This window comes from Hesperophylax consimilis, chromosome 19 (genome assembly GCF_061612785.1).
Source record: "Hesperophylax consimilis isolate HC1 chromosome 19, BYU_Hcon_1.0, whole genome shotgun sequence".
In the NCBI taxonomy this organism is placed as follows: domain Eukaryota; kingdom Metazoa; phylum Arthropoda; class Insecta; order Trichoptera; family Limnephilidae; genus Hesperophylax; species Hesperophylax consimilis.
Window position 1 is genome coordinate 9477710 of NC_142854.1, and position 24567 is coordinate 9502276.

Below are 24567 nucleotides of genomic sequence, written 5' to 3' on the forward strand. Positions count from 1 at the left end.
TAATAAAGACACATTGTTTATTCGAGTATATTTTATTTTATACTACAGCACTTTACAGCTCGTTTCTGACATCTATACATACAAAAGAGCATTCAAAAATATTTTAGTAATATTTTTAGTACCATTTTGACACCAAAATGAATGTTAAAGTCAACCCGCTAAGTCTTGACATCTCTCAAAGAACTTGGCACTCGGTCAACTATACAACATTTAAAATATGCACATTTATAATGATATATTTATTGAAGTTTACAACATTCATCAGGTGGCGTCAAAGACCAAATGTTTTTTTTAATACACTTAAGAACAGTTAGGTTGGAATTCAAATAATGTCACCAAATTGCCAATCAGCGCCGTTTTGGTTTTTTTTTGACATTTGAAATTTACCCCGTTAAAGCTGATTCTAGGTCCGTTTCAACTTTTGAACAATTTCCAATCAGTAGAAAAGCACAACTGTCAAGTTATTATGCTCGTCAGCTAATCACAATCCCAACCTAACTGTTTAAATGATTTAGTACAGCCTACATTTGTGTTTTGAATTGCAAATTTTCAAACGCAAATCTAGTGCTTTAAATTGTGTATTTGAAGATCATCAATGTGGGAATTAAACCTTAATTATTATTTGATAAGGAGTTAAGTATGAATTTATAGGTCCATCGTGGAATTTCCCTTTTTGTCTTGTCCTTCGGTCCAGGCTTTGGCGATCATTCTCTTCATGTCATCATCTCCTGACTCGTACCTGAAATTATAAAAACAAATAAATATTAACCTCTGGTTTACCGGCACTCGCATCCAGCATTATCTTTTCATGGGTTTTTATACTTTAACACATTGGAGTTTTCGTTACCATTAAAATTATTTATGATTGGTCCACCCGTGGGAGTGATTGGCACTGAACGGGTTAAAACTGTTGGTAGCATATTTAACCCTTTACCGCATATCACTCATAAGACTTTTATCATCATAATTTTGTCCATGTATTTTATTTTCAACTAATTACTGTAAGCTACAGTGGTGACTCTTTTATGATGGTCATTTGCTCAATTACCTCCCAAAAATATTCTGCAACTTACCTATTCTGCAACAGTTTATGTAATATAAAAAAAGGATTTTACAAACAACCCGAATATTAATTTAGTTTTAATATTTGTGCAGATTTGTACGTTTTTTCCCTTCGTACCAGTGCCATCTAGCGTCCAAATGAGAAGCTATTGAATCTACCTACAGTGGGTCACATTAAAATTTGTCCCAAAACCATTTCCTTTCTTTCTCTTTGCTATACAGACAAAGGAGGTAAACACTATCGTGTCTGACGTATGCTTAGTATCATACAAAAATTATTTTAAGTGGGTTTTCGGACATGACCGCGGTGAGATGAGATATCCACGACCTATTAAGGTATTAGAGGGAGATGTGAAAAAATGTCAGTCAAAAGTTTGTGTGATAAACGATAGCCATCTTGAACATGAATATTAGTTCGCAAAATTATGTTTATCATTGTTGACGAAATTTGCATGGAATAATTTTAAATGTCAAAATCTGTGGATATCGTATTGAAAAAATCGAAAACAATTCATTGAATCATGACAAACATTTTCGAATAAAGAGACAATTAGTTTATATTACAAGAGAGACAAATAAAGAGACAATTAGTTTATATTACAAGAGAGACAAATAAAGAGGTTAAACAAAATATTTTAAAATGAGTTAAGTTATAATTTTTGTCAGTGGATTTGCAGGTGTGCAACAAAATGAATGTATAGGTTCTTTTGCTATCATTGTTTACTTTTTTAAAATCTTCTTATAAACAATGGACTGAGGTTAGTGAGTTAGTGAATTAAACTAGGAAAAGATCTTTCAATGGAAAAAAAATAATTAATCAGTTATATGTTAAATAATTAGATAAATAATCTTAAATTAAACAATATTGTACTACCGGCTTCAGAATAGGTGAGTACCAGCAAATTAATTACATTCATTGGCATTTTTATAATATTCACTACGCATTAGCAATATGTATTAACATTTAATATTCATTTTGTTTTCGATTGACCTTCCACTTCTGGACCCCTAAAGCATCACTCCGGGAACCGTTTATTGGATAACCAACATCTATGACCTGATGCGCCTGCCCACCGGATCGGGAGAGGCTGGTTTGACCTCTCCAACTGGTCTCTCGACACATCCATCACTATACAGTAGAACCTCGTTAATTCGAAATCCACGGGACATCAAAAATCAAATTTCGAATTAACGAATTCCCACGTAATTCGAAATTTAAAAAAAAAAAATTAAAAATAATACGCCGAAAATCGATTTTCTCGGCCGCCTCTTCAAATCCAGGTGGTATTTTAGTTGTAAATTCGTATTAAAACCAATTATTTATTTATTTTCGCGGCCGATTACCATAGAGGCGGGCCCTTTAAATTCAGATATTCGTAAAAATGCTATATATTTACGCGTAAATCGAGTATTCGCTGCCGATTTCGGTCGCGGCCTACCCTTTAAATTAAGATATTCGTAAAAATACGATATATTTCCGCGTAAATTCAAATTTCGCGTCCGATTTCCGTCGCTGCGGGCCATTCAGATATTCGAAATAAATTCGTAAAAATACTATACATTTACGCGGCAATCGAAATTTCGAGGCCGAGTTTCGTCGCGGCCGACCCTTTAAATTCAGATATTTGGTGTAAACTCGTAAAACTACGACATATATCCGCGTAAAACGTATTTTCTCGGCCCTTCAAACTTGGATATTCGAAATAAATTTGAAAAAATACGACATTTCAGTGTAAATCGATTCAGATTTACAAAATAATAATACTAATTAGGACGATGTATAACCACGTAAAAATACATTTTTCGGCGTTTTACCGCCACGGCTGACTTTTAGATTCAGATTTACGAAATATTATGACTTATTTTCGCAAAAATCAAAATTTTTCGAATTACACGAACAAATTTTCGCGCGCGGACAAAAATAAATTTCGAATTACGAATTAACGAATTTCGAATAAAAAAAAAATTTGTATGAAAAAATTTATCAGCGGAAATTTTTTTGGCGAAAATTTCGAATTACGCGTTTTTTCGAATTATCGGGGTTCGAATTAACGGGGTTCTACTGTATATATACTTTAGCAGTGGGAAGAAAAGATTCATATATCCGTCACTCTCGGACGCACTGATCCCTAGATTCCTACCCAACCCTCATAACTTTTACCTTCCCAGAACATGCTCTCCTCCCATAGACTAAATACAACTAGACTAGGTGTAACCAGTGAAAAATAACACCAACTCAATTTTGTTTTGGTTCACGTGCACATTTATGAAAAGGCGCACGCATTGTGTCGCAATGCGAAATTGCAACTGTGCATTGCGTTTTACCTTTTGTTGGTCTAGAGTTAAGCTATTTTGCTTGTCAGCTATGCTGGGCAAGTTCATTTTTTCAATCACAAAAATAACCCAGTTCCAAATATTTTAGATTGCACCCATCGCGGACTTTATTTTAGGAAATGTAATCAGCTATCTGAATACAAAAATATATCAGTACCTTACAGATCGATTGAGGGCAGCGTATTAACAAATGTGAAAAATTCAACGAGATTAGATTTATTTCCGGCAAATTTGTGACGTCACATGCATAACACACCTCCAAGTGATTCGACCAATAGGGTGATTCAAGTTAATTATTATCACATGGTGAGCATACGAAAATCACGCAACCAACGCGTGATACTTATGGATGTATTAGTCGTCTAGCGTTGACACGCATTGAGAGGCGCGACAACTCATGTGTATGTGTGATTTATTTGGTCCGTGCATTTTGCTAATCAGGGTTGTATTAAGTCGTCATTGCCTTTCGGGCTTCGCCTTTTCGATTTTTTGCAGAAGAATTGATAGAAAAAAAATTGCGTCATTTAATAACTTCATTTATTTTTTGTGTATTTTCGCTTAGGTTTCCACATAAACCGGAAAAAAATGGAGAAATGGTTAGAAGCAATCCGCATTCAATTATGTGACAATAACTGGGTACCATCAGCAGGAAACCGCGTTTGCTCTAATAATTTTCACGCCAAACATATTTATTCAACTGCAAGCGGCTTCCGACGTGTAGACTGAAAAGCTTTGCCTGTTATTCCGGTAATTATTTGGTTTGATTTTCGTGTGAAAACTTAAGCAAGTTTATTATGTATTGATTGGTTTTAATTTTTAAGTTTTTTTTTAAACAGGTTTTAATTGATAATGTCGTTGTTTATTGGACAGTTGCTGTCCACCATGGCCACAGGTCCTGCGAAAGGAGATACCGTCATTGTTTCTTCTCGAACAGGACTGGTTCTGGATCCTGCTGAAACTTCTGTAATCGACAAGCCGGTTGTTCCTCTACCAGAATTGCAACAACCGATGTGCGTGAATGCCGTAAATAACACGTAAAATTCTATTTAACGGGCGTAAATAAATAAATAAGTATGTATTGTAATCATGTAACCTCCACCCCCTCCCCCCTTACCCCTCTCCCATACGATCCCTGAAGCTCTGTCCTCATCATTGCTGCTTATTCATTTGCGAACCGGAACGCGAGCCGAACTACGAATTATGGGAAAGGAACGAAGCAATCTTATATTTCTTAATAAGTCGTGGTTCAGCTCGCTTGTGAACACGCAACATTATATGATTTATCTCTCTCTTTATGTTAATCTTACATTATGTTTAATGAAAAGTCGTTTAGTACTTAGGTTAGTTTTCCATAATGCTATCTTGAAGAAGGTTGATAAACTATTTGACACAATGTCTCAATTCTAACAAAGTGGTTGAAGACAAAATAACTTTTAATTGAATGATAGTGGTATAATTATTTAATGCTACATAGTGTTGTTCTAGTCTCTATAATTTTTATGTTACTGTTAAACGTTTTACTAATATTATTTTATATTCATCAGCTTTAATTATTTTGTATAATTTTCGATAGCTTACTAGATATATTCTGTATTAAAATGCATGCAAAAGCCCGACTGGGAATAAAACCAAAGAAAATAAAATGATGTCAAGTCACAAAGTGATTGCTTTCTTCAATATTTATATACCATTCTATATAAAAACTATGGTAAATTTAAAAAAAAAACCTATTTACAGTAATAAAAATATAAACGTTTTTGGTTCTATAGGACCTGTATAAAATTCAAAAACACAAATAAAATAAATTAAAATCATTTTGTGTTTTTTATCAATTCTTTTCCTGATTCAGCCCTTATTCAGCACATAAAATTTGCTGTAAGTGTTAGTTTCTTTTTGGTTTTATGTCCATATTACAACACCTCTGACAACAAATTCTCCGTGGTTTCGCTTACGAGTTTGAACGGTTGTACAAAGAGTTTAAACAGAGTTGGGTTGTTAAGTTCATCTCCATATTTGTGACGTACGCGCTATGTGGGGTCATTTTTAAAATGGATTTAATATAGACAGGGCCAATCTAGTATAATACATCAATGTCTCCTCCACATGGAAATTATTTTCCTCAGTGCCTCCTGTGTGGACTTCAATCAATGCATCCATCTTTGTACGGCAAGGATGATGAAAATATTTACAACGGCTTCAATCAATGGCAGCATAAAAAATAAAAAGAAATGAATACTCACATATTTCTCATAAGGCCCATGAGAGAGTCTTGCGGGTCCTTGCCCTTTTCCAGGCCGTCAGTCTTAAACTTGTTGCCCTTATTCTCCTCGAAGCGCTTCTCCAGCTCCGTCATGTGCGACCAGCTCACGTTGGGCCGTGACTTGGCCAGGAACACTACCACCATGTCTAAGAGACAACACAAACATATTTATTTATATACTCATTTTTAAAAATCAACCGTTTACATATTTACCCCCTTTCTTATAACTGAAGTGTAAATATAACGCGGCTTTTATTATCACTTTGGTAGAATCTTATACACAAGGCCACTTTGAATTTTATATAGATGTCAGTAATTTAATTATAATTACAAAATAATCATCTATATAAATAAAAATGTTTATTATATATTAGAAAATTATATATAGAAAATTTTCCACTCATTCATCATCTCATACATACCATTCTGTTATTCTGATATGGCCGGACTCAAATATTTAGTATACTTTATCGTGCCATTATGCTCTGGCATCCCCCACTTCTACCATCCACATTGGCCTCATGTATTATATACCCCATGAGAAACTGTGGAGATTTTAGGATTCCGAAAACAAATATTTAGTTTACTTTATCGTGCCATTATGCTCTGGCATCCCCGACTTCTACCATCCACATTGGCCTCATGTATTATATACCCCATGAGAAACTGTGGAGATTTTAGGATTCCGAAAACAAATATTTAGTTTACTTTATCGTGCCATTATGCTCTGGCATCCCCGACTTCTACCATCCACATTGGCCTCATGTATTATATACCCCATGAGAAACTGTGGAGATTTTAGGATTCCGAAAACAAATATTTAGTTTACTTTATCGTGCCATTATGCTCTGGCATCCCCGACTTCTACCATCCACATTGGCCTCATGTATTATATACCCCCATGAGAAACTGTGGAGATTTTAGGATTCCGAAAACAAATATTTAGTTTATTTTATCGTGCCATTATGCTCTGGCATCCCCGACTTCTACCATCCACATTGGCCTCATGTATTATATACCCCATGAGAAACTGTGGAGATTTTAGGATTCCGAAAACAAATATTTAGTTTACTTTATCGTGCCATTATGCTCTGGCATCCCCGACTTCTACCATCCACATTAGCCTCATGTATTATATACCCCATGAGAAACTGTGGAGATTTTAGGATTCCAAAAACAAATATTTAGTTTACTTTATCGTGCCATTATGCTCTGGCATCCCCGACTTCTACCATCCACATTGGCCTCATGTATTATATACCCCATGAGAAACTGTGGAGATTTTAGGATTCCAAAAACAAATATTTAGTTTACTTTATCGTGCCATTATGCTCTGGCATCCCCGACTTCTACCATCCACATTGGCCTCATGTATTATATACCCCATGAGAAACTGTGGAGATTTTAGGATTAGGCCAGTGCAATTAGCGATTCGCGATCGAAGTAATTCCGGTAGTCCCAATTTTTTTATATGTTATATAAACTGATCCCCTGATGTAAAATCTGATTTTCCGACCTTGGCGCACCTGTGCTCGCGCCACCATTTTGAAAAAACTGGCCGAAATCGGGCCAAAATCTAGTTTTTCCCAAATATCTCATTTCCAATGCAAATTTCGGTTAAAATATCTTAACAAGTATAATAGAACATAAAATAACCTACAACTTTAATTAACTAAAATTTCTTCTATCTCTAATAGGTACCGAGGTAGAAAGTCGTAAAGGTGCGTATATTTTTGAAAAAACAAGTTTTTTGCGCGACTAGGTTTGGTTTTTTATAAATACCTCGTTTCCAGTACAACTTTGTGAAAAATTTATTGGTAATAATTTTGTAGAAAATAAAATTTCGTTAAAGAAATAGGTATATAATTTATATTTTTTATCTCTATAACGTATCCAAACTCTAATCCACCAAAACCAGGCCAAAAATTGAAACTGAGGTTAGGTGTTTTAAACTTGGCATTCCTTGATTTTATTTTTATTTAACAATTATTGTTCTAAGAACGTGTACGTTGACAACAATCGTCATGCCTGTGTCAGACCTAGCTATAAATATAGTAGATAGACTATTTCAGCATATCGGTCGCCATACATTCCCAATGGGAAGACCACTAAAATAGGCCAAGCCACTACATTTGTGCTCGCAGCTTGGTCTGACATGCCTATCAACGTAATCACAACATACATTTAAGATTATTAATACAATTAAGATGATAAGGTACATAAAAAAGATAAAAAATTGGTATTTTCGTAAAATTAACATTTATTGACATTCTTTTCTTTATTAGTTAAGTTGTCAGCATAACAAAAAATAAAATTAATGGTAGATCAGTTTAGACAGAAGTACGAGCCCTTGACTATAGTTTCTTACTTCTGGCCCTGAATAGCTTCTTCATCTGTCTTATCACCCAAATTTGTGGCGACTGGGTCGTCATATTCCTGTCATCGTCATCAACGAAGGCTTCTACAGCATTCTCGCAGGAGTTGCCATTGCAATGAATGCAGAGTAGGGAACATTTCAAACCTGACTTTCTGCAGGTGCACTTTCCAGCGCAACCTTTTTTACATTGACATGATATGACGTTCAGCAAGGCCTGAGGTGCAGCTTCCTTCAACATTGTTACTGGAGTAAGTAACCCAACAGCATCCCTTTTCCACCCCCATTCAGTCGGATCTTTATCGTGATCAAGCCAAGTCTGCACTTGCAAGTATGTTCTTGAAGCGTGTTGCTGGACTGCATCTTTGGTGGGTGGTAGCCTGGATAAATTGAATTTGTTTTTTTTTACTCCTTTGACGAAAATGATGTACCTTAAATTTTCCAAATTTGATTTCTCGTTGCCGCCATACAAAAGTGCAAATAGTTGTTCGGCAGCCAAAGTGATTGTTTCTGTCTTTGCTTTTGGGTCTTGAAATACACGAACAAGTTCATTCACTGAGTGGTTCTTGAGAAGAATATTACAAAATTTGTGTTTGCCTTGACCGAACGGAGCTCCAGTTGTATCGCTACCACTTATGGCATGAAGTAATAAAATGTTTTCAACTATTTCGATGTGTTTAAAACATTTTTTCGAGTACAACGCGTTAGAACTTTTTGGTAATATACGTTGAGAGGTGAGAGAGCTGTGAGGAGTACCAGCAGATCAATATCCTGACCAACGATTATGACTACATCATGTTGAGATGACAACGAATTTGCTGTGTTCACTAAGAGAACGTCAGCATCCTCTTCAGCTTGTACTGTCGTTATGTAGGATCGTGCAAATGAGGTTCTGAGTAGGGAAATAAAACGAGACTTGTTCTTCTCATTTCCCAGAAACTTTTCCTGTGGCACTTGTGGGTGCATGCTTTCAAAAAACAAAACTTCAGCAGAAGTTGTAACTCTGGCACGCCGTGCTCTTTCCACCCCTTTAGTGCTTTTCTTTTCCATAGAATCTGGGTATCCATCGAATACCACTACTGCATTGGATCCATAGTGATTTTGCACATATCTGACATATTGCTGGAAAATTACTGAAAAAGGATGAGCACGAGCCCCATACAACTTTATGCAGTAAATATCCTCCATCAATTACCTGTATTTTACTGCTTCCCAGTTCTGTATTATTTGGTAGAGGGTTTAATGATGAATAAAATATAGACTTCGTTCTTTTGCGCATGCCTTCTTCTGAGAAAAGAGACAATGGTACAGGAGAGAGTTCATATTGAAAATATTATTTAAGTTCACTTTCAGACTTTTTGACAATACACATACGATGGAATAGCATTAATGGATCTATTGACATAGTCACACCCTGATTTTTGACACTGCTGGTCACCGCCGCAAGAGAAACTATTGCATCATACGTTTTAAGTGTAGGTTTCCAAAGTTCTTGTTGATAACTTTAGACATAGCTAATTTCCCCATCTTTTCAGCCATGTGACAAGTGACTTTGCTATCCCCGATTGTGCCACTGCTAATAGACATAATCACGTTTGTTTTAGGAAATGGTTCATGGCAAGCAAACCAATCAATGAGAGTTTGAACGTCTCGATCATCCCTCTTAATTCTTGCAGGCCTCATCTCTACATGTTGCTCTGACGTTCCTGATTCAATCCCACAAAATGACTCGATACCCTCACAAATGTTATGCAGATAAACGAATCCAGCAGTCCAACGAAGGATGGAACTGTCTGTGATTCCCCGTCCTTGGGTCAAACCTCCAGATGTTTTCATCGATATCATCAGAGTTTGTTCGATGGTCATGTCAGACCAAATCCCTGAACAAAATTTATGAGACCGTCGGATCGTAAAGTAGCCCTCTTTTGTAAATCTTTCATACTCGATTGCACTGAATCATTTCGAACTGAACGCTGCTGTGACACTGACGCTGTCAAGCTCCGCTCCAGGCTCAAGACGTGATACGCGGCAACTGAAGGGAACCGGAGGGGAGGAGTAGAAGGGTGGGGGGTAGCCCTCCCCATACCGAAGTGCCCTCTAGTAAATTTATAGATGTTTGTATTTAAAAATGCAAAAAAATCTAATAACGTGATAATAAACCGTGATAGATTTTCTGTGCGTACCTACTAGGATTTGTTTATTCTTTATATCGGTTAAAAACTATATAAACATAAAAACGGCACAGCTTTTTTTGAAATTTTATGTTCTACATAATTGTTATCAATAAAATTTTCATGAAATTCCACTGGAAACGAGGTATTTATAAAAAAACAAACTTAGTCGCGCAAAAAACTTGTTTTTTCAAAAATATACGCACCTTTACGACTTTCTACCTCGGTACCTATTAGAGATAGAATAAATTTTTGTAAACAAAAGTTGTAGGTTATTTTATGTTCTATTATACTTGTTAAGTTATTTTAACCGAAATTTGCATTGGAAATGAGATATTTGGGAAAAACTAGATTTTGGCCCGATTTCGGCCAGTTTTTTCAAAATGGCGGCGCGAGCACAGGTGCGCCAAGGTCGGAAAATCAGATTTTACATCAGGGGATCAGTTTATATAACATATAAAAAAAATTGGGACTACCGGAATTACTTCGATCGCGACCCCCTTTTTGGCGCTAATTGCACTGGCCTAGATTCCGAAAACAAATATTTAGTTTACTTTATCGTGCCATTATGCTCTGGCATCCCCGACTTCTACCATCCACATTGGCCTCATGTATTATATACCCCATGAGAAACTGTGGAGATTTTAGGATTCCAAAAACAAATATTTAGTTAATAAAATAAAATACTTTTTTGTTTTAAAACCACGATATTTATTAATTTAAGAACCGACCGGTTTCGCTTTACTTAAGCATCATCAGGGTACAAATTAATACGCTTAAGTAAAGCGAAACCGGTCGGTTCTTAAATTAATAAATATCGTGGTTTTAAAACAAAAAAGTATTTTATTTTATTAAATATGTCAAACCACAAAGTGATTGCTTTCTACAATAATAATAAATATTTAGTTTACTTTATCGTGCCATTATGCTCTGGCATCCCCGACTTCTACCATCCACATTGGCCTCATGTATTATATACCCCATGAGAAACTGTGGAGATTTTAGGATTCCGAAAACAAATATTTAGTTTACTTTATCGTGCCATTATGCTCTGGCATCCCCGACTTCTACCATCCACATTGGCCTCATGTATTATATACCCCCATGAGAAACTGTGGAGATTTTAGGATTCCGAAAACAAATATTTAGTTTATTTTATCGTGCCATTATGCTCTGGCATCCCCGACTTCTACCATCCACATTGGCCTCATGTATTATATACCCCATGAGAAACTGTGGAGATTTTAGGATTCCGAAAACAAATATTTAGTTTACTTTATCGTGCCATTATGCTCTGGCATCCCCGACTTCTACCATCCACATTAGCCTCATGTATTATATACCCCATGAGAAACTGTGGAGATTTTAGGATTCCAAAAACAAATATTTAGTTTACTTTATCGTGCCATTATGCTCTGGCATCCCCGACTTCTACCATCCACATTGGCCTCATGTATTATATACCCCATGAGAAACTGTGGAGATTTTAGGATTCCAAAAACAAATATTTAGTTTACTTTATCGTGCCATTATGCTCTGGCATCCCCGACTTCTACCATCCACATTGGCCTCATGTATTATATACCCCATGAGAAACTGTGGAGATTTTAGGATTAGGCCAGTGCAATTAGCGATTCGCGATCGAAGTAATTCCGGTAGTCCCAATTTTTTTATATGTTATATAAACTGATCCCCTGATGTAAAATCTGATTTTCCGACCTTGGCGCACCTGTGCTCGCGCCACCATTTTGAAAAAACTGGCCGAAATCGGGCCAAAATCTAGTTTTTCCCAAATATCTCATTTCCAATGCAAATTTCGGTTAAAATATCTTAACAAGTATAATAGAACATAAAATAACCTACAACTTTAATTAACTAAAATTTCTTCTATCTCTAATAGGTACCGAGGTAGAAAGTCGTAAAGGTGCGTATATTTTTGAAAAAACAAGTTTTTTGCGCGACTAGGTTTGGTTTTTTATAAATACCTCGTTTCCAGTACAACTTTGTGAAAAATTTATTGGTAATAATTTTGTAGAAAATAAAATTTCGTTAAAGAAATAGGTATATAATTTATATTTTTTATCTCTATAACGTATCCAAACTCTAATCCACCAAAACCAGGCCAAAAATTGAAACTGAGGTTAGGTGTTTTAAACTTGGCATTCCTTGATTTTATTTTTATTTAACAATTATTGTTCTAAGAACGTGTACGTTGACAACAATCGTCATGCCTGTGTCAGACCTAGCTATAAATATAGTAGATAGACTATTTCAGCATATCGGTCGCCATACATTCCCAATGGGAAGACCACTAAAATAGGCCAAGCCACTACATTTGTGCTCGCAGCTTGGTCTGACATGCCTATCAACGTAATCACAACATACATTTAAGATTATTAATACAATTAAGATGATAAGGTACATAAAAAAGATAAAAAATTGGTATTTTCGTAAAATTAACATTTATTGACATTCTTTTCTTTATTAGTTAAGTTGTCAGCATAACAAAAAATAAAATTAATGGTAGATCAGTTTAGACAGAAGTACGAGCCCTTGACTATAGTTTCTTACTTCTGGCCCTGAATAGCTTCTTCATCTGTCTTATCACCCAAATTTGTGGCGACTGGGTCGTCATATTCCTGTCATCGTCATCAACGAAGGCTTCTACAGCATTCTCGCAGGAGTTGCCATTGCAATGAATGCAGAGTAGGGAACATTTCAAACCTGACTTTCTGCAGGTGCACTTTCCAGCGCAACCTTTTTTACATTGACATGATATGACGTTCAGCAAGGCCTGAGGTGCAGCTTCCTTCAACATTGTTACTGGAGTAAGTAACCCAACAGCATCCCTTTTCCACCCCCATTCAGTCGGATCTTTATCGTGATCAAGCCAAGTCTGCACTTGCAAGTATGTTCTTGAAGCGTGTTGCTGGACTGCATCTTTGGTGGGTGGTAGCCTGGATAAATTGAATTTGTTTTTTTTTACTCCTTTGACGAAAATGATGTACCTTAAATTTTCCAAATTTGATTTCTCGTTGCCGCCATACAAAAGTGCAAATAGTTGTTCGGCAGCCAAAGTGATTGTTTCTGTCTTTGCTTTTGGGTCTTGAAATACACGAACAAGTTCATTCACTGAGTGGTTCTTGAGAAGAATATTACAAAATTTGTGTTTGCCTTGACCGAACGGAGCTCCAGTTGTATCGCTACCACTTATGGCATGAAGTAATAAAATGTTTTCAACTATTTCGATGTGTTTAAAACATTTTTTCGAGTACAACGCGTTAGAACTTTTTGGTAATATACGTTGAGAGGTGAGAGAGCTGTGAGGAGTACCAGCAGATCAATATCCTGACCAACGATTATGACTACATCATGTTGAGATGACAACGAATTTGCTGTGTTCACTAAGAGAACGTCAGCATCCTCTTCAGCTTGTACTGTCGTTATGTAGGATCGTGCAAATGAGGTTCTGAGTAGGGAAATAAAACGAGACTTGTTCTTCTCATTTCCCAGAAACTTTTCCTGTGGCACTTGTGGGTGCATGCTTTCAAAAAACAAAACTTCAGCAGAAGTTGTAACTCTGGCACGCCGTGCTCTTTCCACCCCTTTAGTGCTTTTCTTTTCCATAGAATCTGGGTATCCATCGAATACCACTACTGCATTGGATCCATAGTGATTTTGCACATATCTGACATATTGCTGGAAAATTACTGAAAAAGGATGAGCACGAGCCCCATACAACTTTATGCAGTAAATATCCTCCATCAATTACCTGTATTTTACTGCTTCCCAGTTCTGTATTATTTGGTAGAGGGTTTAATGATGAATAAAATATAGACTTCGTTCTTTTGCGCATGCCTTCTTCTGAGAAAAGAGACAATGGTACAGGAGAGAGTTCATATTGAAAATATTATTTAAGTTCACTTTCAGACTTTTTGACAATACACATACGATGGAATAGCATTAATGGATCTATTGACATAGTCACACCCTGATTTTTGACACTGCTGGTCACCGCCGCAAGAGAAACTATTGCATCATACGTTTTAAGTGTAGGTTTCCAAAGTTCTTGTTGATAACTTTAGACATAGCTAATTTCCCCATCTTTTCAGCCATGTGACAAGTGACTTTGCTATCCCCGATTGTGCCACTGCTAATAGACATAATCACGTTTGTTTTAGGAAATGGTTCATGGCAAGCAAACCAATCAATGAGAGTTTGAACGTCTCGATCATCCCTCTTAATTCTTGCAGGCCTCATCTCTACATGTTGCTCTGACGTTCCTGATTCAATCCCACAAAATGACTCGATACCCTCACAAATGTTATGCAGATAAACGAATCCAGCAGTCCAACGAAGGATGGAACTGTCTGTGATTCCCCGTCCTTGGGTCAAACCTCCAGATGTTTTCATCGATATCATCAGAGTTTGTTCGATGGTCATGTCAGACCAAATCCCTGAACAAAATTTATGAGACCGTCGGATCGTAAAGTAGCCCTCTTTTGTAAATCTTTCATACTCGATTGCACTGAATCATTTCGAACTGAACGCTGCTGTGACACTGACGCTGTCAAGCTCCGCTCCAGGCTCAAGACGTGATACGCGGCAACTGAAGGGAACCGGAGGGGAGGAGTAGAAGGGTGGGGGGTAGCCCTCCCCATACCGAAGTGCCCTCTAGTAAATTTATAGATGTTTGTATTTAAAAATGCAAAAAAATCTAATAACGTGATAATAAACCGTGATAGATTTTCTGTGCGTACCTACTAGGATTTGTTTATTCTTTATATCGGTTAAAAACTATATAAACATAAAAACGGCACAGCTTTTTTTGAAATTTTATGTTCTACATAATTGTTATCAATAAAATTTTCATGAAATTCCACTGGAAACGAGGTATTTATAAAAAAACAAACTTAGTCGCGCAAAAAACTTGTTTTTTCAAAAATATACGCACCTTTACGACTTTCTACCTCGGTACCTATTAGAGATAGAATAAATTTTTGTAAACAAAAGTTGTAGGTTATTTTATGTTCTATTATACTTGTTAAGTTATTTTAACCGAAATTTGCATTGGAAATGAGATATTTGGGAAAAACTAGATTTTGGCCCGATTTCGGCCAGTTTTTTCAAAATGGCGGCGCGAGCACAGGTGCGCCAAGGTCGGAAAATCAGATTTTACATCAGGGGATCAGTTTATATAACATATAAAAAAAATTGGGACTACCGGAATTACTTCGATCGCGACCCCCTTTTTGGCGCTAATTGCACTGGCCTAGATTCCGAAAACAAATATTTAGTTTACTTTATCGTGCCATTATGCTCTGGCATCCCCGACTTCTACCATCCACATTGGCCTCATGTATTATATACCCCATGAGAAACTGTGGAGATTTTAGGATTCCAAAAACAAATATTTAGTTAATAAAATAAAATACTTTTTTGTTTTAAAACCACGATATTTATTAATTTAAGAACCGACCGGTTTCGCTTTACTTAAGCATCATCAGGGTACAAATTAATACGCTTAAGTAAAGCGAAACCGGTCGGTTCTTAAATTAATAAATATCGTGGTTTTAAAACAAAAAAGTATTTTATTTTATTAAATATGTCAAACCACAAAGTGATTGCTTTCTACAATAATAATAAATATTTAGTTTACTTTATCGTGCCATTATGCTCTGGCATCCCCGACTTCTACCAACCACATTGGCCTCATGTATTATATACCCCATGAGAAACTGTGGAGATTTTAGGATTCCGAAAACAAATATTTAGTTTACTTTATCGTGCCATTATGCTCTGGCATCCCCGACTTCTACCATCCACATTGGCCTCATGTATTATATACCCCATGAGAAACTGTGGAGATTTTAGGATTCCAAAAACAAATATTTAGTTTACTTTATCGTGCCATTATGCTCTGGCATCCCCGACTTCTACCATCCACATTGGCCTCATGTATTATATACCCCATGAGAAACTGTGGGAGATTTTAGGATTCCGAAAACAAATATTTAGTTTACTTTATCGTGCCATTATGCTCTGGCATCCCCGACTTCTACCATCCACATTGGCCTCATGTATTATATACCCCCATGAGAAACTGTGGAGATTTTAGGATTCCGAAAACAAATATTTAGTTTACTTTATCGTGCCATTATGCTCTGGCATCCCCGACTTCTACCATCCACATTGGCCTCATGTATTATATACCCCATGAGAAACTGTGGAGATTTTAGGATTCCGAAAACAAATATTTAGTTTACTTTATCGTGCCATTATGCTCTGGCATCCCCGACTTCTACCATCCACATTGGCCTCATGTATTATATACCCCATGAGAAACTGTGGAGATTTTAGGATTCCAAAAACAAATATTTAGTTTACTTTATCGTGCCATTATGCTCTGGCATCCCCGACTTCTACCATCCACATTGGCCTCATGTATTATATACCCCATGAGAAAATGTTTAGATTTTAGGATTCCGAAAACAAATTTGCCAGGAATTTGTCGAACATAATCTTTATTGTAAAGGTTTCAAGATATATAATAAACTACTGATGGAAGTTAAAGCTAAAAAAAAAAAGCCTTGCAGCTTTTCGTGGGTTATACCTAAAGGCTGTAAAAAAAAGTTTTAGATGTTTATAATACTAGATATAAAAAATGTAATTTTTTTATAACTAAATAAAATAAAACTAAAAATATTCTCCTTACACTCTTTTCTTCGTTCATTCGCTCTACATGCCAACCTTCTAAGTGTATTTTTGTTAATCTTACTAATTACACTTACATCAGCCTTGCATTATTTGCAGATCTCCATATTTCTCACTCAATCGCACATATGCCTCGGGAATCTAAAAATGCATAGAACCGGCCCTGGGCAGAATAGGCTTACCAGTTTTTTGCTTCCAATGGCACGCTTCCACATTGATTGGCTCAAGGAGTTTATTTATGATGAGGCTGTAGTCTTTATTCTCGAGGTTCTTGACGTGTAACTCCATGGATTTGTCCGTCAGATTGCAGAATACATCTTCTTTGGCAACGGTGTGCGCATTCTTCAATGTGACAAACACTTTCACATATTTGTCAGATTGATCCCAACCTGAAAACAGTTTTTAAAATTATTATTAGCGCACAATTCTTGTTAATGGCCTTCCACATTAACAAACAAATTCACAAAAATCCAATTGCATCCAAAATATTATCATATTTATGTATACCACCGTGTTAAGTAAAAACACAGTGTGTAGACACTGAGACTCTAAAACAGCAGTATAGCTGAAGTCCCCGGCATTGCCCGGGCTTTACAGAGATTTTCGAAATCCGTGACCTTTTTTTTGTTTCGAAGATCAAGTGAGCAAAATTTCATCAATCTTGGAATAAAACTGTAGATTTATATAAAAATCAAACAAATGGCACCCGCCCGGTAAAATAGATAGATCCTACAGGGTTTCCAATAAGAGGTGTTATTTTGAATAGCCCGCTATTTCAGTAGATGTTACTTTTGAAGCTGTCATTTTTTGACATTTGACAAGTAGAAACTACGCCATTAATAAAAATGGAACGATACACGCTTCAACAACGCATTGAAATTATTAAAATTCACTTGAGTGAATCAAATGCAAATCATCTTGAGTGATGAGGCCCATTTCCACCTCGGTGGCTTCGTCAACAAGCAAAATGGTCGCATCTGGGGCTCGGAAAACCCAATAGTTATTATTGAAAAGCCTCTCTATCTTCAACGTGTGACAGTTTGGTGCGGTTTATGGTCCGGCGGAGTCATTGGACCTTACTTTTTCGAAAATGAGGCTGGATCAACAGTTACGGTGAATGGATTGCGCTATCGAGAGATGATTAATGATTTTTTATGGCCGGAATTGGATGGTATTGATCAGGACAACATTTACTTTCAACAAGACGGCGCTACGTGCCACACAAGCAACGATACCATTGATCTTTTACGATTGAATACCAAAATAACACCTCTTATTGGAAAACCCTGTATTGTATATACAGGGTTTTCCAATAAGAGGTTAAGAATTGTATAATGTCAGGATATTATTATCAGAATCTAGGATTCAATTAATTTATTTAAGCTTTAAATGGCCATAACTCTGCTATCGTAATATAAATACATTTCTTATTGATTTCAATGTTCTAATTAATAATAAACCTTTGACTGCCTCGGTGGTCGAGGGACAAAGCTTTCGGCGTGGCGTGCGCAAGTAAATTTTATTTAATTGATTTGTGCCATTTTACAAATGAATCATTTAAAATAATTAAATAACCGTTAACGGCCGATTTTCGGCCTATGAGATCATGGTAACTTTTTAGCGTAATTTTAAACAGCGTAATCGGCAAATGATTAAGCAACGCAATATAATATTTGACAAACCGATGTCGTTTTCGGGCCGAGAATCGACCGTTAACAGGGATCATCAATATGCACACTTAAAGTGAAATGACACTAAACTGCGCTACATAAATGCCATATTATTATTATTATTATGCGACGATATCATATATGACGATTTGTCAAACAACAGGCCCTAAGAAAGAGTTGTGTACCTATTTAGAACCGAAAGCCTTTTCTTTTCTTCCCGTTCTTGAATCTCTCTTTTAGTAACTTGATCTCTTTTTTAGTAACACTGCCATATTGTTTTGCGATAATTTCAGGCACAGGTAGGTAGGTGCTTGTCTTAAATCGTTAATAAGAGTGGAAGATACTCTCACTACCGCCCTGGTGTAAGCAACAAAGATCTAAATAGCCAGGTACTTCCCCACTTCCTTCCCCTCCCTACTACCTTCAATCTCACAACATACCCCAATTGGGGATACCATAGTCACTGGTTCCAAGAGGTTGGGAGCCGTTGGGACTCTTGTGTGGTTCAGATGTTCATTAAAAGCACTGTATGGAAAATCCCTATGACCTAAATAGATTTTCTTTAGGTCTTTTGAGTCCACAACTAGGTCCAAACAGGCCAACGAAATTGTTTATTGTTCAACAAAGAATTTCGATATTAGAAAATGTTCAATCATTTCCACCGGAATCAAGGAAAAATTGAGCCAACTTACTTCTATCTCTTCAATGATTTTACGGTATTTAACGAAAATAAATTAGAACTATGGAAATAATACTTTTACATTAGTTACTACAACTTTTAATGTCTTCATTAAAAAACATAAAGCTGGCTTTTCCATCAATAATAATTGATAAACGTTAACACCAAACGATACAGGCAGAAATGAAACATACCATATCCATTTAATTTAACTTCATAGTGCTTTGGTTCAGCTTTCTTGGCCGGTTGTCCATTGGATGGTGACGGAAGTGGTTCATTCAATTTTTCATCTTGAAGTTTGATCAGCTCTGTCCCGAGTTTCCGTACTTCCAGAGAGATTATGTCCACGACTCGTTTCCTAGTTGCTTGCTTTTGCAGTTGCTCTAATTCGGCTATATCTAGTTTCACCTGAAACAAAACCACAATTATAATTTACTTCCCAGCCCACAGACGACACCCCTTGTCAAAACCAGTAGAGGCCTAGGTCACTGTCATCAATAACATTCAGATGATTTGTATTTATGTGTAGCAACGTTCTTGTGAAAAATGGGCGATGTGTTAGGACTGCTAGGTATTATCAGCACCTTGACAATTCGCATAGGGCTGGTCCTGCTTCCACTCCCCCAGCCCTGTGAGGATACAATGTGTAATATAGTTACAATGTACGAACATGAACTTGTGGTCTTAGGCTAATGAGGTCATTAAAAGAAGGGATAGTGGTGGAAATTCTATGAATGGAGGAGAGAATGCAGCATGTAGTTTATTAACTGCTCACAGGAGGCAATGAAGAAATTCTATGAATGAAGGAGAGAATGCAGCATGTAGTTTATTAACTGCTCACAGGAGGCAATGAAGAAATTCTATGAATGGAGGAGAGAATGCAGCATGTAGTTTATTAACTGCTCACAGGAGGCAATGAAGAAATTCTATGAATGGAGGAGAGAATGCAGCATGTAGTTTATTAACTGCTCACAGGAGGCAATGAAGAAATTCTATGAATGGAGGAGAGAATGCAGCATGTAGTTTATTAACTGCTCACAGGAGGCAATGAAGAAATTCTATGAATGGAGGAGAGAATGCAGCATGTAGTTTATTAACTGCTCACAGGAGGCAATGAAGAAATTCTATGAATGGAGGAGAGAATGCAGCATGTAGTTTATTAACTGCTCACAGGAGGCAATGAAGAAATTCTATGAATGGAGGAGAGAATGCAGCATGTAGTTTATTAACTGCTCACAGGAGGCAATGAAGAAAATTGAGAAAAACGAAATTTTCCCGTAACCCATATTGTGCCAGCTAAAATGCAGAGCAGCTCGCTGTGCGCCGGCTGACACTATTTTCATAATAACTTACTCATTTTTTACACAATGTTGTTTATATATTTATAAAAATCTTATACATCTATCCTATGTAGTTTCACAAGAGTTATTTTCAGAGAAATATTTTTTTTTCTCTAAAATGTTTACAAATAAATTAATAAATTGTAATGAAGAAATATGAAAATATTCTTGAGTTTTATTATACTTTCAAGCTAAATAAACATTCTTCACAATAAAAATAAGTCGTATGAGGTTTTGGACTTGTATATCGGTTGAACGGAGTGTCAGGAGAAGTTTGTAAGTAAGGAATGTGTGTTAGAGTAGCTGAAGCAACCATTATAGTAATGGTAAATAACCGCCGTACTTTTGATGCACAGATTACAGAAATTATACTTCATTTCAACTTAAACACAACAAGAAAAAACTATTTACATGGGGAGAGGTGGTAAAAAATGCACTTATTTATTTATTGCATCCAGAGATGTACTTTATTTCAAATAAATCCATTTCAAATGGAAATGCAAAATGCAAAATGGGTATTTTCCATTTTGCATTTTAAATGCTTTTCTAAAAACCATTTTGCATTTTGCATTTTAAATGCTTTTCTCAATGCATTTTCCATTTTAAATGCTTTTTTGCAACATTCTTCCTACTATCTCCACTGATATTTTTTTCATAAGCCCCAAATATCAGTCGGTCCTCAACCTCGCTATGAGAGATAATTTACATTTGTCAAGTTGCTCCCTGGTAGGAGCCCTGCCAATTGAGTGATACCATTACAAAAAAATACTGATTCAAATACTGAACATGGGGCCATGACGCTGTCATATTAAATGTAAGATAGCAGTTTCTATGTTTTTACATTGGCAACATTAGTCCCGCGCAAATTTTTTGTGGTCTCATAATCTGTAGTCGTGGTGTTTTTGGATTTACCATCATGTAATATATTTTTTCCACATTAATAATAATAATTGGATGACTTGTATAGTGCCGTTATTGTGCAAAATCACCTCAAGGGCGCTATGGCGGATGTCCATTATTAAATAACAAAATTGTTTAAAAATTCTATAATTATTTTTATTGTTTAACCTGAGAAACCATTTTGCATTTTCAATGCATTTTGAAAATAGGTATTTTGCATTTTGCATTTGAAATGCATTTCTAAAAACCATTTTGCATTTTCAAATGGAAAAATTTTGACCCATTTCCATTTTGCATTTCAAATGGTTTTGGGTACCCATTTTGCACATCTCTGATTGCATCTTACTTAAATCATGTTTTTCCTCATAAAAATCAACCTCGCTACGACTAAGCCTGTGTCGAGGATAACAATTTACATTTGAGTGAAGCAAACATAAAGGAATTCATTTTTAATTCAACCAAAGTTAAAAAAATTTCTAATAAAACGTTTTTGCACCGCCATTTTGAATTTTAAATATGGAGTGACGTTTGCGAAATTTTCATTTCAATCTAAATATGCACAAATTATTTAAATAACCCAAACTAAGAACATAATAACCGATTTGCGCACGTAGTTATTTCTTGGATGAATGTACAGAAAAGTGGGACACAATTAATATTCACTTTTTTTTTTAAAGAAAACACTTTGTTTCAGTTATATACTAATGAGAAGTAAGTATTTCAGTGTTAGGTAATGGAAAATAATACATTTTATAAGTTATTTCATTAAAATTACAATTGATTGTTAACTTGGAGGCCACTGTTATTGACGTGAACTTTAAAGGTGATTTTTTTTTCTCTTATTTAACCCAAGTATGAGCCTATGATCCTAAAATAGGTTCTTAGTTTGGGTTTAAGACATAAATAATTATTATTTTTCTCTTATTCCGCTTCACTCTTAATACGCAATATTTCACATTCAAATAAATGGATTTAGCTTTATTAATGCAAAACATGATTTATTATGTCGAGGGAGACGGAAAAATACGCACTTTTAATTTTAATTTCGTTTATTGTCACTTACGCGATATGTCAATTAGTATGCGGCGCCGTTATAGTCGCAGCCGACGGCGACTATGTTCATATCGAGAGTTGGATTATATTCATAATATCATAATTCATACCTACAAAATATTTCAAAGACACTGCTGCCAACCAAAAAAAAATTAGTATTGCCATATAAAATAAATAATATCATCGTGTATAATTAATCCATATTAATATGCAAGTCAATGTATTATTTATAACAAATAATCAACATATAATTAAATAAAATAACCCGAATAACAACCAAATAGAATAAAATGTGATTAAACATATTCCGTTTAGGTAGTTTAGGTTAGGTTAGGTTTTAACATGGGAAAAGGTATTAGAATTAATTCACAAACCAGTCTATACAAACCTAGCGTAGCCCACAAACTACTTGAAAACTGGGATATAACTCTAAAGGGGACGCGAGCAGGCGTTATTAAAGGGGCAATTTTTTGTTACAGAAAATAAAATGGAAAATAGGTATTAGAATTAAATCACAAACCAGTCTATACAAACCTAGCGTAGCCCACATACTATTTGAAAACTGGGATGTAACTCTAAAGGGGACGCAAGCAGGCGTTATTAAAGGGGCATTTTTTTGCTATAGAAAATCAGTTAGATTAGGTTAGGTTATAATATATAAATTTAATATTTTCAAGATTTTATTTTCTTTAACTGAATTAGTTCGTAGGTAGGTACTGTACCTAACCCGCGCACTGGCTAGGTAAATAACTAGTTGTGGTATTTCCGGCAAATGTCACATTAATTTGTTTCTGTGAAATCTCGTCTGACATATCGCGTAAGTGACTTTAAACGAAATTAAAATTAAAAGTGCGTATTTTTCCGTCTCCCCCGACATAATAAATAATATTTTGAATTAATAAAGCTAAATCCATTTATTTGAAAGCGAAATATTGCGTATTTACCGTGAAGCGGAATTCGTAACCTTTACCCTTATTTCTCATTATTTTCCAACTGATATAAAGTGTCCCTACTTTCTGTATATTTACTAAATGTTATTTTGTCCTCACTTAAATAAATACACTTATGGTATCTCGTACTGTACCTTCAGAGGCGGATTTGCAGTCTTGGCCGCCCTAGGCCCCAGACCATGTAGCCGCCCCTTTCTCAGTACCCATCATATTGACCAGGATTATACAAACTTTTCAGTAAGTTCCTAGGGTCAAAACCGTTTTAATTTTCCTGCCGTTATCATTCATGGTTCATGGGGTGAGATTTGTCCAGGTCTTGGCGGGCGGTATGTACTTAGGAAGTAATTTTTTGTTATCATCGGTGACTTTTTTGTCACGATTGGCCGCCCCTAATATCTGGCCGCCCTAGGCCCGGGCCTACATAGGCCTAAGGGCAAATCCGCCTCTGTGTACCTTTGGAAAGATTTACCTGTTTGTACATCTCTCAATTTAACTCTAAAATTAATAGGAAACCCACAAAACAAGAAAATATCTTTCTACTCAGATAAGTTCAGGCAAAATAACTACCTACTACCACTTTCGAGATGAAGTATTTTATAAAATGTTTCAGAAAAATCGCTGAGAATCGAACTTTCTGGAATTCGGATGTCGTCTTTTCGGGTATATGATCTGCTTATCTGCGAGTACCAGAGAAAACAATATTTGCGCACACAAAAGCCGAGATTCTCAAATAACAATCATAAAGCAGTGTGCACGGGTAAATATATATTTATTAAATTCACATGATCCTGTACTGCAACAAATGGCGTTCAGGGCGATAGTGCAAATAAGGATGCACATTGCAAATCATAATACAAAATATCCAACGCATATCATAGTCGAAAAACATCTAATACAAAAATAATAATACCTCCTCAATTTTGGCAGAAGTCATGTTGGTTTATAACCTGGAAACACTTATAACAGAACTGGTTATAACTCTAAACTCCCTTTTCAAAATTACAATCAATCAGAAAACGTGTTGACGGAACTCAGGCAATGCCATAGATATATGCTTATT

The 24567-nt window shown here is 35.9% G+C and overlaps 1 protein-coding gene across 1 annotated transcript; it reads right to left on the reverse strand.

The window, feature by feature from the left end:
* On the reverse strand, positions 1 to 24567 carry LOC149414777 (calcyclin-binding protein). The gene is made up of 5 exons (XM_089643105.1): positions 24418 to 24567; positions 19459 to 19672; positions 17098 to 17304; positions 5637 to 5802; positions 1 to 739 (listed from the first exon to the last, which is right to left on the reverse strand). The coding sequence occupies exons 1-5, from the start codon at positions 24439 to 24441 to the stop codon at positions 646 to 648; spliced, it is 705 nt and encodes a 234-aa protein (XP_089499231.1). The 5' UTR covers positions 24442 to 24567; the 3' UTR covers positions 1 to 645.

What these genes read in the sequence shown, in the direction of transcription:
- LOC149414777 (XM_089643105.1), bottom strand. Translation starts at nt 24,441, where the DNA reads ATGACTTCTGCCAAAATTGAGGAG. An exon ending in CTTCTGCCAAAATTGAGGAG is followed by an intron (nt 19,673 to 24,417) that starts GTATTATTATTT and finishes GTTTTGTTTCAG; the next exon opens with GTGAAACTAGATATAGCCGA. An exon ending in CCATTGGAAGCAAAAAACTG is followed by an intron (nt 5,803 to 17,097) that starts GTAAGCCTATTC and finishes GTTGTCTCTTAG; the next exon opens with ACATGGTGGTAGTGTTCCTG.